Consider the following 16889-nt stretch of genomic DNA (forward strand, 5'->3'; position numbering starts at 1 on the left):
CTACTGAATTATACTAATGTTAATCACAGAGGGCTCATATGACAGAAAATGTTTTGGGAGTCTCACAATATTGCAGGAAATAGCCATGATGGGAAATGACAGTTTACTGTGTCATAAGGCAGGCTCTAAACCACATTTCCATGGGTCTAACTGAAGTAAGTTTTTATCAGTTTGTAGCGGATCATTTATCTGATTTTCGGCTGATTTTAGACTTGAATTCAAATCCTCACTTAAGTGTTACCTATGGAACCTGGGGAAATTTGTTATAGCTCAGCTTCCTTTATGTAAACAAGTCAGCTATCAAGATAATATAACATGTGCTGCCTTCTGGTTCTGTGAAAGACTTTTGAAGAGAGCCATGATAAAGTAACTTTGAATTAAAATTGATAATTCCTTGGGAGCAATGTTTAGTGGTGCCATATTTTTGGAATATTTGTGTCTGTTTGCTTGCTGTTGTTTGTTTTCCAGTCATTTCCATTGTAAGCCAACTCTAATCCTTCCTTTGAGACTGTGGTAGTGTGATTTCCCTAAGGTCACCTATTAGGTTTCCATGGCTGAGCAGGGATTTAAACTCTGGTCTCCCAATTCATAACCCAGCACTCAAACTATTATACCACATTGGCTCTACTGTGTCTGTAGGACGGGTGCATCTGGGTATCTACTTCATTGTTTACTTTAATGTCACCTTTATAATAATGTACATGGGAAAAATCAGTAATATAAGTTGGGGGGGGGGCTCCTACAGAAGATACTTTTCCTGCTGACAGAGGTGAATGAGAAAAATGTTGAAAGGTGTTCAGCAGAGGTCAGTTAGCGGTATTAGAAGTCTGTAATTAATGGGGACTTTTGACCATGAATTATTGTGTGTTAAAGCTTCTTGTTAGTGTTTGGCAACAGGGAGAACCTTCATGGCAAGAAGACCTAGCTACAGGGATATTGACCAGTGTTAAACACCCCCTGGGGATCCACTATGAGGGTCTGGACCCTGTGTTGCTCATGAGCAGGCTGCTGTTTTCTGAATAGTACAGCGGTTCTCAACCAGTGGGTCCCCAGATGTTTTGGCCTACAACTCCCAGAAATCCCAGGCAGTTTACCAGCTGTTAGGATTTCTGGGAGTTGAAGGCCAAAATATCTGAGGACCCACAGGTTGAGAACCACTGGAATAGTAGAAAGCAGAATGAATGAGGTTGGACTATCATTTGGCAAGCTGTTGGCTGTTACTATGTGCATGAAATATATCTTGAAAATATTTTACTTTGATATAAATGTATCTTTATTTTTTCTCCAGTACAGTGCTGTGGACACAAATCCTTTATCCGTCCATATTATGCAGCCATTATGGGATAGAATAGTTAAGGTAAGAATCTCACTGTGTGAGAGTTCATTATGTCAAATGTATTGACCAGGTAATTACTATAATTACTGTTTGAATTGTGGTATCATTTTCATAGCTATCAACACTATTGTTTCAAATAGGTCAAGAGTGCAATAAGAAGATTAAAGATGGGGTAGACCGTAGATGGAAACAGCAGGATCATACAAGTCAGCATTGCTCATAAAGAACGGCACAGTAGAGTTTTCTGTCAGGACGGATAGACATTTGCTACCTGTTGATATTTCATGAGCCCATTAGAGAGAATTCTATCTGTGCATTATGTTAACATTTGCACTGGCAATTATAGTTTTGACTAGCAAGACAAAGATTAAGAGACACAATGACTTCATTGCTTGATAGGTTTATAAAAGTTTGTTCTTAAATCTGCCATCTTTAGCAAGAAGGAATATTTTTGACTTTTCCATGCTAAACAGATGTAGTGTACCATCAGGGATGTTTTTACCATGGGGAATTGTGAGAGGCCACACTTTTGTATGAATGAGGTTATGTATCATCATCACAGCTATCAGAAGTGAGAGCAGTCCTGAACACTACAGAAGACATTAGAGTATAAAGATAAACTGGATCATTTCTGTTTTTTAATGTTAAATATATACATAGGTTACCAAACAGTGCTACAGTAGAGTCTTGCTTATCCAACCTTCTCTCATCCAATGTTCTGTATTATCCAATGCAGTCTGTCTCCCACCAGTCTGTCTCTTTATGTTCTGTTTGAAATGACAATTAAAGAAGGGGCCTCTGAAAGAAACATGTATTTGTACGTACTGCAAGCTTAGTTCTACCTGACACCTCAAAGTTCTGCTTTCGTCTTCCTTTATCACAGTTATCATCTAATTCAGAAGGTAATGTGGGAGAGAACATCTTAGAGTAACAGTGCGTATGGCCCTGGAATGCCTTCTTTTTCACACTGACAGATAAGCAAGGATAGCAGAATTGCAAGTTGGTTGGAAAATGTAGGAGCCTGAGGTATTTTAGGAACAACTCCCACATTTATCCACTCATCTCATTACTAATCTCATATCTCTTTCACCATCCCAAGGTATTTTAATCAGCAACAGGATAGAAGGGAGGGGTGAGGATCTTCTGTGAAAGGAACAACCACAATATGCTATTTTCTGTCCTCCAGGGAAGCTGTGTGGGAAGAAATTGAGGTCAGGAAAAATATATAAGTGTGCATTTATGAGAGAGAAGAGCAAGTTATGTTTTGCACCAGCAAATGCTTCAAATGAGAAAATGCTATTGTATCAACAAAAGGGCCTGCATCATATTTGTTCACTCCTAATTGTACAGTATCCAGAGAATCCATAATCGATTAGTAAATTAATACATAAATATGTCACATAGGCTCAAGGAGTTTACTTTAGCTGGACTAACAATTGAGTTCAACTGATACAGCCGATACAACAGTAGTACAATTGATTTATCAGTTGCTAAACTTGCTACTGATAAAATTTGCTCATAGCCATGGTTTCTATTTGTCCACCAGAGATCTGGCACACTTTAAGTATGAATGTCAAGAGTGATGCTGTTCTATATAGAAAACTTCATTGTGTCTAGACCATATGTATAAATATGTGAGGGGAAGTCGCAGAGCAGAGGGGGCAAGCTTGTTTTCTGCTGTCCTAGAGACTAGGACGTGGAACAATGGCTTCAAACTACAGGAAAGGAGATTCCACCTGAACATTAGAAAGTACTTCCTGACTGTGAGAACTGTTTAGCAGTGGAACTCTCTGCCCTGGAGTGTGGTAGAGGCTCCTTCTTTGGAGACGTTTAAACAGAGGCTGGATGGCTAGCTGTTGGGGTTGCTTTGAATGCGATTTTCTTGCTTCTTGGCAAGGGGTTGGACTGTATGGCCCACGAGGTCTCTTCCAATTGCATGATTCTATGTTTCTATGATTGTTTTTATGTTGTCCACAGTCATCTTTAGATTTTTATCCCATATCCAACAAATTAAAAAAATGCTGCTGATTTTTCTTGAATAGCAGTCGCTTAACACTACGTTTGAAACTTCTCAAGTAGATCCTCCATAAGACACTAGGTTTTGACATCCTCAGCTTAAAAAGATTGAGTGGAGGTTTTCTTTTTAATCAAACTTGCAGTTTTTGTTTGAAAGGGAAGTGGGAATAATGGAGTCCTCCAAATGCTGTCAGATTCCCACTCCTAGAAACTCATTATTGGCAATGGTAGCTTAGAACGGCTGGGAATTTGAAGTCCAACATAATTTCTGATTTAGACATATATGGATGATGTTCATTATCATCTAGGAACACCTGGATTTTTCCTGCCATTGCTCAGGTAAAAGACAAGTAGCAAGATTTTCAAGAAGTCCTAAGCAAGCAAGATCATAGTATGTTGAAACCTTGCATAATAATTTTAAGCAGCTGCAATAATGCCTATGATACATGTCTGAAAAAGGCATAATGAACCCTAATAAAACAATAGAATGCCCAGCCTGGTTTTGTGATGTTGGGCAGATGTGTTTTATTAGATAAGGGAGGCATGACCTCATTTGGCCATTATATTTGTATAGAATTTCTCCACAGTTCTCAAAACCACTGACTTGGCCTAGAAAGCTCTGGGTGATACACTCACATTTGTGACCATATCGTGAACTAGTTAATTATTTACCATGATTTCTGTCATAAATTACACTTACCAGAATCAAGGCCTCCATTCATAGTTTATCACCACATATTCTGAGAAAATGAGGTAGAATCAGGGCAATGTAACAGAGACTGTTCTACTTTCTCCCTCCAGTACGTTATCCACAACCTCGAACTCAATTGGATGTGACATTTCCTAGTTCCCTGGTCTTTTCCCTTTTGAACATTGGTTTCTTCCTGCAGCAGATTCATTTCATTTTGGTTAAAAAATCTGGTTAAAAAGGCATCGTGCAATCAATTGCCACACAATTATAATAAGAGATATTGCCTGTCTGTAGTAAATAAAAAAAAAAGAAGAATGAAAGAAAAAAGTAAAAGTGAACAATGGGTAATTTTTGGTAAAAGTAGTAACTCTTACAGTAAAGTCTAGATTTGATATTTGAGAAAAGTCTTTATTCAGCTGAAGTAGGTGCATTAGGCTACTAATTTAAAAACATGCTACTATATTTGATGGTACCATATCTGCATGTATCTCCTCTTTCCTTCAGAATTTAAAGAATTAAAGAGTTTGCAGGTACATTTATTGGCCTCAAAATTACATCCCCTTGATGTAGTGTAAATATTCACTCGTGAGTCTATACTACACCCAGCTGTATTTGCTACCCTTAACTTACTGAAATGCCTGTGATGCTGACCCATACAATTATTCTATAATTTGTGGCAAACAGGCAGGGTCTACAAAATATCTAGGTATATCCTTAAGCAGACAAGCCTGACACAGTGATAACATGGCCCAACAAAAACAAATTTTAGTATCTTGGTTTTTAGCCCTATTTCTGATTCGGAAATTGCATCAGCTCTAGTCTCTTGGATATGATTATCATGATTTATTATGGGTGAGCAGATGGAGACTGATATATCTCATATATTCTGTATCTCAAAAACTAACTCTGATAGAGGAAAACTGGTGCCATTTTTTGGAATCATCAGGGCAAATATTCAAGATACCAAAATGTGTGTTGGACAGGTAGTTCTGAGATAGCTTGACACTCTAGAAAGACCTCATCAAATCTCAGTGCTCATGTTGGGTTTTGCAGATGTAGCCAGATACTTCTCTAATCCCACCTGCTCACTGTGAAATGTGCCTTCAAGGGGGCTTGGGTACTGTAGAAGAAAAAAGGTTATGCAACCTCCACAGTACATGAAAAAGGACCTCAGAATGTGTAAGGGAAACTTAGATATATGGAAGTACATAGCAGTATTCTGATCATAGTGCAAGCAGTCCCTAAGTTATGAACAAGATAAGTTCTCTAGGTTTGTTCCTAAGTTGAATTTGTATGTAAGTCAGAACAGGTACATTTTTAAATGTAACTCTAGCATATATATCTCTTTGGATAGGGAAGATTTAACACCCCTGTGGTGTTTGTTTTGTTGTCTGTGCCCCTGTTCAGAAGATTTCACCTTATTTTCTATCCCTGTGATGATTGGATTTTGAAAAAAAATGGCTTGTTGTGGAAACAAGGATTGGAAATAAAACTTCAATTGAGACAGCTTCCCCCATGATGGTGATGGTGATGATGATGATTTTATTTCTTATCCACCTCTCCTCATAACTCAAGGTGGGTTACATCAACATTACAACACACATAGGTAAAGGTTTCCCCCTGACATTGTGAAGTCGTATCCAACTCTGGTGTGTGGTGCTCATCTCCATTTCTAAGCTGAAGAGCCGATGTTGTCCATAGACCTCCAAGGTCATGTGGCTGGCATGAGTGCATTCTAAAACACACAGAGTCATCTAAAACATTCTGCAAGATACACATATTAAAATGTATTTCTATAAAATACATATTAAAATACACAGAACAAAGATTAATACACAGGATGTGAGTTTAACATTCATGATTAAAACTGGCTTGGTAGGCCTGCCAAAAGAAATAGATCTTCAGATGGGTTTTAAATTCCGACAACTCATTTAGCTGTTGGAACTCTTCCAGCAGATCATTCCGCAGTCTTGGGGTGGCTGATGGGTGACGGTTGCCATTTGTGTTCTGGCCGGTTGGAGTAGCCGCCCCCAAGAGGACCTAAGTGCTCGGGAAGAATTGTACTGGAGAAGGCAATCCTGTAATAATAATAATAATAATAATAATGATGATGATGATGATGATGATGACTTTATTTGTATTCCTCCCTTCCTTTCCTAGCAGATTCCAACAAACGAAAACACAAAGGCAAACAGTCAATGCCTCAAGACAAGTACAAACATAAATACACTAATGACCCACCCAATCCCAAAGCAAACCAATATAGAACAACTAATTATAGCATAAGATTTAAACACAAACAATAAACAGTAAAATTATATCTAACCATAAAATCATGAACCTCAATTTGCAGAGCTCCCAAAGGTTCATTAAAAGATTTAAAATTGACTATAATTGCAATAATGTCCATAGCGCCAGCCAGAGTGCAATGATAATATCCGGTCAGAGGTATATCAGTTGACTGTCATTCTCTAGTTCTCCTCCTCTCCATATGATAGAGCACAAGTGGGTTTTTAATTGTTTTTTGAAGGAGAGGAGGGAAGGGGACGTTTTTATTTCTTTAGAGAGGGCACTTCAGAGGTGGGATGTAATCACAGAGAAGGACCTCTCTCTTCTTCCCACTAGCCGTACTTGAGGTGTGGGTGGGACTGAGAGTAGGGCCTCCTCCGCTAACTGCAGTGTCCAAGTGGGTTTATAAGAGGAGATGCGGTTTTTCAAATATCCTGGACCTAAACCATTTAGGCAACCTGGACCTAGACCATGTAGGGCTTTAAAGGTCAAAACCAACACTTTGTGTTTTGATAATTCTTTCAGAAGTTAATTTTACTTCCTAGGGGTAGATTTCTGTCACTTCCTGTTGTCTTACCCCCGTTCTTAACTATGAGTCATTTGTAAGTTGGATGTTTGTAACTCAGGGACTTTCTGTACTGGATACTGGGAACAAGTTGAAGATACTACCATCTGCTTTTCATTAAACTACCAAGATGTAGTGGTGCCGCCTTTTAATCTTTACTCTACCTCTTCAGACAAAGTAACTAGGTTTTCAAATTACAACTCACCAATCCCATTTTCTCTCTTTTTTTAATCCCACAGATAGTGCCTTTGTGGATTGCTCCAAATCTTTTAACCTTCATTGGATTTTTGATGATTTTAATTAATTTTTTTATATTATCCTTTTACGACTGGGACTACACTGCATCAGGTAACACCATTCAACTGTTTTTGAAAAACTGAATGATAGAATGTGCTTTTATAAAAGAACTGTGAAATAATTAACATACCTGAGTATGATATTGGCATATATTGTCCGGCGTGGATTTTTTTAAAAGACAGAAACTGACAAGGCGATGTAAGGACTGAGGTTAGGTTCTTCATAGAGAAACTCTTTTTAGATAGAGCAGGGTAGAAATATAGTAAATAAATAAAATTTGTATTAAGTTATTGACAATGTGACATTGTGAATAATAATTCAAACGGAACAATCAAGAAATTAACCAGGTATAGCATATTCGATTTCCCCAAAAGGAAATAGAGAAACATGTCTGAAGCAGATATTTCAGTATTTTAATCGCTGTTTCTTTTTCCTTTGGGCAGCTTCCAGTCCTGGGTTGATTCCGACATGGGTTTGGGTGTTTGGTGGTTTCGTCACCTTCTGTGCTTATACTTTAGGTAAAGTATGATCAGAAATACCATACAAAGTTGTATCTTTAATGAAAGCTGTGTGTCTGAACATGTTCCTCTCTATGTGTTTCATTAGAACAAGATGACTTTTTGCTCTAGCTTGCTGGTCAAACAGGTGAATTCCATGATGACAAAGAAAACCAGTGGGTTTTACTTTCTAAACAACAACATTCTTTATGTTGCTGCTGCAGCTGGTCCCTCTCCAGAGGTGTTCAGTTCGCCGGTGGCTGAGGTCCTCCCCACTACCCTAATCTGGTCAGACCACTAATGGGATTATCTCAGAAACAAAGCCTTTGTAGTTCACCTGGGTATATAAAAGTGTCCCATGCAGTCAAAGTTGTGTTTCTTTATTTTTTTAAGTCTGTGTAAATATCACAGCAGAAACATTACTAATTTCAGGATCAAAATGACCTTGCATTGGTTTTGTGCCCAAGCTCTAAGGTGGATGAGAGTGTAGGGAGAGCAGAATGAATTTATGGATCCTTTGAGAGACGGAGGGAATAGGTTAAACCAGGCATGGGCAAACTTCAGCCCTCCAGGTGTTTTGAACTTCAACTCCCACAATTCCCAACGGCCTGGCGAAGAAGGCCCCATTTGAGGTCGAGACCCACAGTTTAAGAAGCAGTGATTTATCTCACATTAGGGATGCATATCTTTCTAGAGCAGGGGTCCTCAAACTTCTTAAACAGAGGGCCAAGTCATAGTCCCTCAAACTGCTGGAGGGCCAGATTATAATTTGAAAAAAGCGTGAATGAATTCCTATGCACACTGCACGTATCTTATTTGTATTGCAAAACACACTTAAAATCAATACAATAATTAAAATGAAGAAAATTTTTAACAAATATAAACTTCTTAGTATTTAAATGGGAAGTGTGGACCTGATTTTGGCTGATGAGATAGGATTGTTGTTGTTGTGTGCTTTCAAGTCATTTCAGACTTAGGTTGACCCTGAGTGAGGGCCGGGTAAATGACCTTGGAGGGCTGTATCCAGCCCTTGGGCCTTGTCTAGAGATTCCATATTAAATCTGAATTAATGGAGAAATGATGATAGTGATAAACCCCCAGTTTTTCCAGTGACATAAAAAAAGTGAATAATTAAATATACTCCTAATTACCATAGACCAATGGTTCTCAACCTGCGAGTCCCTAGATGTTTTGGCCTTCAACTCCCAGAAATCCTAACAGCTGGTAGATTGGTTGGGATTTCTAGGAGTTGTAGGCTAAAACGCCTGGGGATCCACAAGTTGAGAACCACTGCCATAAACATTCACAGCAGTTTGAAAGCATGAACCTAAAAGAACTAATTCAGAAAGCAAAAGATGAAGCCAGTATCTCAGATGTATGTTGCTTTCCATCTGCTTCAAGTTCTTTTTTTGTTCCTTTCTAGATTCTATAGATGGAAAACATGCTCGAAGGACTCAGTCCAGTACACCTCTGGGAGAGTTGTTTGATCATGGACTAGACAGCTGGGCCTCCTCAGTTCTTGCTCTCTCCTTTTATTCCATGTGCTCCCGTACAAATAGGAAATCTGGAAGTACTGTCTTTACCATGTATTTGGCATTAAGTGTCATCTTGTTAAATTTTATGTTTTCGCACTGGGAAAAATACAACACAGGAGTTCTTTTTCTACCATGGGGATATGATGTAAGCCAAGTGGTAAGTACTTACAATATTATAACATTAATATTGTATAACAGTATCACAATAAAAGGGAATTACTACTTACTCATGTATACTCATGAATAAGTCAACCTCATGTATAAATCGAGTGCACATTTTCAGACAAAAATTATGGATTATGTTTTTTTTTCCTTTTGGAAAATGGCATTCAAAATCTTTTGGAAGAAACATCTTTTGAAGTTCATAACTTTTAAGAAAAGCATGACCTTTTAGAGAAGAGCCAAAAAACGTTTAGAGTAGAATCTCTAGGGGTATATAACCAGATATAATTATTCAAAGCAATAGTTTCAATTTTTAGACTTAATAACCTGCTATCGCTGATCTGTAAGGATTTTGCCAGTGCATAAAAACACGAGTGCTTCAGAAGTGTTTTTCAGTGCCCAAAAATATACACTCTCCCTTAAAACAATTTGCTTTATATCATCTATATTGGTCTGAGATTTTAAAAAGGAAATTGCACAATTACAAGTACTTACAAAAATATTTCTGTGCTGGATAGGAAAAGGTGTAGCTATCTAATTTCTGTACGCATTGAGAGCAGTTTGAAAGTAATCTCCTTTATTGGTGACAGATTGAAGAAGGAATAACTAAAGCTGAAATAGAAGTCAGATAGTGTGAAAATAAACGCATTAGGTGTATTTCATTTTGCAAAATTATTACATGATCTGAAATAGTCAGCATTGGGTCAATATTCAGATATTACCTTCTGTTATACCATGAGAACTGCTTAGTCTAGTGTTTGATCAAATGCTATCGTAACAACTGTGGCCTAAATAAGTATCATGAAGACGCCAGTAATGCAATCCTCACTGGCCTGTTGCTTCATGTATAATTAAAGTAGTGTTTGATATGCCTAGCAATAAAATATTGTTATGCATCTCATAACATTAATTAAAACACTATTTTTTTGTTTTTTTTAATGATGTTTGTCTTTGCAAAAGTGTGACATCAGATTCCATTTGATGTTATATTAGCAGAAAGAAATTTGCCAGAGCAGCTTTCTCCAACTCTAGCATAAAATCCTGGGAATCTGCATGTATACTGAGAGGAAAAAAACACATTAGGCTACTATTTAGATATTATATTAAGAACATTTATCCAAGACGTGATAAATGTCTGCAAATTTTTGTGTGTTTCTTTGTAAAACCTGAAATGGTAAGTGCCTCCCAACAAAGATATGTAGTTCATGTGACTATACTTCTTACCCTCAAGTGTATGATCAAATTTAATCCATGTTTTCCAGCAGGTTAGGTACTCCCAGAAGCTCTAACGTGCACAGTTTTATTTCCAGATTTTCCACTCACACACTGCATTTTTGGCAACAACAAAAAATTCACAAAATAGAAAATAATATCCAAACTCCTATATGAGAGATGCATATTTGCAATTAGACTTGCATGCGGGGAAATTAGAATTGCAAAGATGTGCAAGACCTGTATGTAGTTAATGAACACAAATTCATATTCAAGTGAAAGATCAGATAGTATTCTGGCCATTTTTTTCTACAAGGTATGTTAACATAGCTAGTCATATCTCAGTCTTGATTGGTACAACAGAAACTTGCCCAATCTAGACTGTCTATATATGTGTGTGTGTGTGTGTGTGTGTGTATGTATGTATGTATATGTGTAGAAAACAAGGAGGCAGTGACAGACTTTGTATTTCTAGGCACTAAAATTCCTGCAGATACAGACTGAAGCCAGGAAATCTTGATAATATAGTTGAGAGTAGAGACATCACATTAGGAACAAAGGTCCACATAGTTAAAGCAGTGATATTTCCTGTAGTAACCTGTGTATGTGAGAGCTGGACCATAAGGAATGCTGAGCAAAGGAAGATAGACACTTTTGAACTGTGGTGTTGGAGGAAAATTCTGAGAGTGCCTTGGATTGCAAGAAGATCCAACCAGTCCATCCTCCAGGAAATAAAGCCCGACTGCTCATTGGAGGAAATCATAGAATCATAGAATTATAGAGTTGGAAGAGACCTCAGGGGCCATCCAGTCCAACCCCCCCACCAAGAAGCAGGAAAATTGCATTCAAAGCACCCCTGACAGATGGCCATCCAGCCTCTGCTTAAAAGCTTCCAAAGAAGGAACCTCCACCACATCCCGGGGCAGTTCCACTGCTGAACAGCTCTCACAGTCAGGAAGTTCTTCCTAATGTTCAGATGGAATCTCCTTTCTTGTAGTTTGAAGCCATTGTTCCATGTCTTAGTCTCCAAGGCAGCAGAAAACCTCCTTTAAGTTGCTTCTCATAGGGCATGGTCTCCATATCATTGATCATTTTAGTTGCCCTCCTCTGAACACCTTCCAGCTTGTCAATGTCTCTTGAACTGGGATGCCCAGGATTAGACAAAGTATTCCAGGTGACGTCTAACCAAAGCAGAATGCAAAGACATTAAGCCTTCCTTTGATCTAGACCAGTGATTCTCAACCTGTAGAGGTCCCCAGATGTTTTGGCCTTCAGCTCCCAGAAATCCTAACAGCCGGTAAACCCTCCTTATCCACATTCCATTAGGAACTAAAGACGTGGATGTTTTGTTGTGCATTCAATTGACAGTTCCTTTGACAGATGGTCCTTAACCATGACCTGAATTCAAGTTCCTATTTTTGATTACTACACTTTTAAGTTAAGCTGAAATAATCCTGTTATAATTGCTTTATTCCTATTCTACTATACGTTGTATCCACCTTTTTGACCAGCCTATCCTCTAACTTGTTTCCGCACTGGTCCCCTCTCCCCCAAAAATGAGACTAGAGGTATCTCAGTTGTTGCTTATGATGTTTGTTTATGATGCTGTTCTTATGTTTTAATATTTTATTGTTCTGTTTTTAATTATATGTTGGCTTGGCCCCTGTAAGCTGCCGTGAGTCCCTTCGGGGAGATGGAGGTAGAGTAGAAAAATAAAGTTGTTGTTTTTGTTGTTGTTGTTGTTGGTCCTCCTCCTCCTCCTCCTCCTCTACCTCTACCTCTACCTCTACCTCTTCTTCTTCTAGGCCAAAACACCTGGGGACCCGCAGGTTGAGAACCACTGATCTAGACACTATACTCCTTTTGATGCAGCCCAAATCTCATTGGCCTTTTTAGCTGTTGCATCACACTGTTGACTCAGGTTCAACTTGTTGTCTACAAACACTCCAAGATCCTTTTCACATGAACTGTTGTCAAGCCAGGCTGTATCTTTGCATTTCATTTTTTTCTACCTAAGTGTAGTATCTTACATTTGTTCTTGTTGGAATTAATTTTGTTAGTTTTGGCTCGGCCAAATAAAGCGCTCTTGCTGAGACCTGTTCCTCTGCCCATGCTCAGCTACTTCATTTGGCTTCTTTAATCCAGAACCAATTGTTATCTTTGTCTTGGAGGAAATCAGCTTAACAGAAGCCAGCCTCCTGAAGCATCAAGCACACAAGACTTAAGACAAGTAACTCCTTAGCAAATTCTCCCTAAATGCTTTCTCCTCTCTTAAGAGTTTCATTGACCTTATTCCACCATTATTCTTATTGCTCTTCCCCCTGCTGCCCGCCAGATGGCTCCATTGCCACCAGATGGCTTCATTTGCTATCTTCTCATTCTGGCTTGTCTCAAGCATTGCAACCCCATTGTAAAAAGAATTAAGTAAGCAGCCCTGAGCATCACCTGAGAAAGCAACAAAAGCCAGCCAAGTCCAGAGTTGGAAAGCCCAGCCAGTCTTCATCAACAGAGTCTTTCCTTTCTCCTGTTAGAAATAAAGACAGAGATTTCAAAAGAAAAGAACATCTGGCAAGCAGTCTTGTCCACATTCCTCAGAGGAAATAGGCAGGGAAGCCACAGACCCCAGAGATATCACTACAAGCAGATTCCACAGCTTGGTGAGAGCTTTAGAGTTTATTTTGAAATGGAAGTCATTGGGTAAATAGTTGCAAAATTATCATCCCCTTCCACAATCCTCAAAATTTAAAGCCATTTGGTACCAATAGTATGCAGCATTTTAACTGTGACTAATTATTTTTGGTTACTTTTTAGTTTTTTTCAGATAAAAAATTATCTAAGATATTAAGAAAGTCTGAATGTTTGTCGCTTTGAGTTCTACCCATGGAACAAAAGCGGGATGATGATGATGATGATAATAATAATAATAATAATAATAATGATTCACTGGAACGTATGTCACGAGTACCACCTGCCAGCCGTAAAGAATTGGTAGGATCATAAACCCACAAAAGTTGTGGAAAATGAGCATACAAAAATACTGGGGCTTTCGAATCCAGACTGACAAAGTTTTGGAACACAACATGCCAGACATCACGATTGTGGAAAAGAAAAAGTCTGGATTATTGATGTCACCATACCAGGTGACAGCCGCATTGAGGAAAAACAACAGGAAAAACTCAGCCGCTATCAAGACCTCAAAATCGAACTGCAAAGGCTCTGGCATAAACCAGTACAGGTGATCCCAGTGGTCACTGGCACACTGGGTGCCGTGCCAAAAGATCTCAGCCGGCATTTGGAAACAAACATCGATAAAATCACGATCTGTCAACTGCAAAAAGCCACCTTACTTGGATCTGCGCACATCATTCGAAAATACATCACACAGTCCTAGATGCTTGGGAAGCGTTCGACCTGTGATTTTGTGATACGAAATCCAGCATATAGATCTCATTTGCTGTGACATACTGAAGAAGAATAATTCGGACTGACAGAGTTTTGGAGTACAATACTCCTGACCGCACAATCGTGGGGGGGGGGGGGGGGAGTATGTATCATCGATGTTGCAATTCCAGGCAACAGCAGGATTGTCGAGAAGCAACTGGGAAAGTTTACACGATATGGGGATTTAATAACATAGACAAAATCACAATCTGTCAACTGCAAAAGGTCACCTTACTTGGATCTGCGTGCATCATTCGAACTGCAGACACTGGCACAAGCCAGTAAAAGGTGGTCCCAGTGATGATCACTACATTGGGTGCAGTGCCTAAAGACCTTGGCCTGCACTGAAAAATAATCAGCGCTGACAAAATTATCACCTGTCAGCTGCAAAAGGCCACCCTACTCGGATCTGCATGCATTATTTGCCGATACATCGCACAGTCATAGACACTTGGGAAGTGTCTGACATGAGATCAAATACAAAAGCCAGTACAGTGATCTTGTTATGTATCACATAATAATAATAATAATAATAATAATAATAATAATAATATAAAGTGAACTGAAACTTAGGGGGAGACATGACTGAAAATGTTCCTAGTGCAATTTTTGCCCATCCAAAGTGATTAAAATGACAAGTAAATGTTATTAGTTGCATGCAAAAAAGGTAATATTAGCAGCCAGTTCATTACTTTGTAAATGGAACATTGCTATACCTTGTAATTCACAAAGGTAGCATGTTATGGGCAATATTTTTCCTTATAAGTCAGACAGGGCATTTATAGGATACTAGTTCTTGGTTGTGATGGCAGTGGGTCCTTCACCAAAGCACCTAGTGAAGCTTTTCCACTGGGTGCCTCAACTAGGAGCTCAGCTTTGCCCATCTGCCATTATTGTGTGTAAGTGGAGAAAGAGAAATGGGGTGCTTTCTGCTGGGCCTGCAAGCATTGGCTAACTTCCATTGAGGAGTTGCCTGCCACTTGCAAGCCCTGCAGAGAGTTACTGACTTTATGCAGCTTCCTTCCAACTGGAACAGATAAGCCTCCAAAATGGTGATTCATAAGTCTCTTCATTACCCATCACTGAATAGTAAACATCTCCATCATTAGTGTGAGGCTTAAGTGGCTGGGGAACCCAAAGTCTTCTGCCTCTCTCATTATCTTTGAAGGGTGAGTAATAACTATTCATGAGATTATTTAAGCTTTTGCCACAAGCTTGAATAGACAATGAACTTTGGAGACCCATGAGCACAAGTATGAGACCCAAAATTACATTCATGTGATCCCTTTGTTCTTAACTAGTAGGACTTTAACCCATCTTTTCAAATGTTTCCTTCACACCACCCCAGAAGAAATATTCACAATAAGTACCAGGCTTCCATTTTCCACAATTTTTGACAAAAAAATTAAATAGGATGAGTTATACTTGGAATTAAGCTTGAAGATGTTAGAATTAGTTGAGGAGACTGGACAGTGGTGGTCTTTCATATGGAGACACAAGTTCTGTTTCTTCAGAGAAAGGAAGATTATTGAAGTACTAATTTCCCATAAAAGCTTATTTATTTCATCTTTGAAATGGATATGACCGCTCTAGAGATTCCTTTGTAAAACACCCACAGGAGAGTAATTGGAATTTATACAGCTTAATGCTTTTGCTTTATATTGATGAGCCTGTGTCCTTAAAACTTTAACTCCGACATCACTCTTCCAAGTAAAACCAGCAGGTTCATTTCTTATTCTGAAAGAATATCCAGTTGTCTTTATGGATTTTATTTTTCTAGGCTAAGTAAAATTACTCATGACAGTTTGCCGCTTCAATAATTGGTTGAATTCTTGGCATCTATATCAGGGAAATATCTACCTCCAGTTTAGAGTCTCTGGAGATGTATTTATAGGTTCTTAAGCAAAAACAACTATGAGTACCTAGTCATTTCAAATGTGGAGCATTGACTGCATGTGAAATAACTTATGTCAGCTGTAGTGAAAAAGCTGCGACGGGGCAGAAAGAAAAGGTTCTGGGTTGTTGTGAGCTTTCGGGCTGTGTGGCCACGTTCCGGAAGCATTCTCTCCTGACATTTTGCCTGCCATAGATGCACGCGAAACATCAGGAGAGATTACTTCTGGAACATTGCCATGCAGCCCGAAAAGCTCACAATAACCCAGTGATTCTGGACATATTATTTATCGTGTCAGGGGCAACCAGACAATTGTATAACATTTCTAACAGAACAAAACAAACAGACAAAACACAAAATTTGCAAGCTTGGTAGTTGATTAAATGTCCTTTGACCAGAATCTGGCCACTTGGCCATGGCAGTCTTCGACAATACAGAAAAAGTTCTCTTGTGCTTCACTGTCCAATGGTCATATTTTTTACAAAAAAAAATGTAAGTGTATATGTGCCTTCAAGTCTCAATTTATGGTGACCCCATGAATTTCACAGAGTTTTCTTAAGCACAGAATACTCAGAAGTAGTTATGCTACAGTAGCAGAACTGGAAGAGGTCTCAAGGGCCATTGAGTCCAATGCCAGATCTCCAGCTAAAGCATCTCCAGTAGGTCTGGTTTCCTTTTGAAGGTGTCCAAAGAAGGAGATGCCACCATCTTTCTTGGCAATTGATTATATTGCTTGAATAGTTCGGTCAAGAAGTTTCTTCTGTTGTTCAGTTGAAACCTGCTTTTCTGTAACTTAAAACCATTAGACCTGGTTCTTCTATCTACAGAGAAAGGCCTACCCCTCCTCTCTATGGGAGCCTCTGAGGTATTTCAAAAGCACAATCAGCAGGCTGAATATATCCAGCTTCTTCAACATAGCATCCACATAGCATCCTTGTTGGCCTTCTTTGAACC

General features: G+C 38.8%; 1 protein-coding gene and 1 long non-coding RNA gene across 4 annotated transcripts in view; one reads left to right on the forward strand and one right to left on the reverse strand.

Annotated features, from left to right (window-relative positions):
• The window catches only part of LOC132774803 (ethanolaminephosphotransferase 1-like), a 59501-nt gene that overhangs the window by 20593 nt on the left and 22019 nt on the right, over positions 1–16889 (forward strand). For 2 of the 3 annotated variants that reach the window (XM_060775269.2, XM_067467431.1), the window contains exons 2-5: positions 1289–1357; positions 7137–7245; positions 7638–7712; positions 9115–9383. In XM_060775269.2, coding sequence (XP_060631252.1) covers positions 1289–1357; positions 7137–7245; positions 7638–7712; positions 9115–9383 — 522 coding nt within the window. The remainder of the gene's footprint in view (positions 1–1288; positions 1358–7136; positions 7246–7637; positions 7713–9114; positions 9384–16889) is intronic. The other variant, XM_060775270.2, reaches the window with a different exon arrangement.
• LOC132774805 (uncharacterized) lies at positions 9912–13306 on the reverse strand. The gene is made up of 3 exons (XR_010909809.1): positions 13046–13306; positions 10613–10714; positions 9912–9994 (listed from the first exon to the last, which is right to left on the reverse strand). It is a non-coding gene; the product is annotated as an uncharacterized lncRNA (long non-coding RNA).

This window comes from Anolis sagrei, chromosome 4 (genome assembly GCF_037176765.1).
Source record: "Anolis sagrei isolate rAnoSag1 chromosome 4, rAnoSag1.mat, whole genome shotgun sequence".
NCBI lineage: Eukaryota > Metazoa > Chordata > Lepidosauria > Squamata > Dactyloidae > Anolis > Anolis sagrei.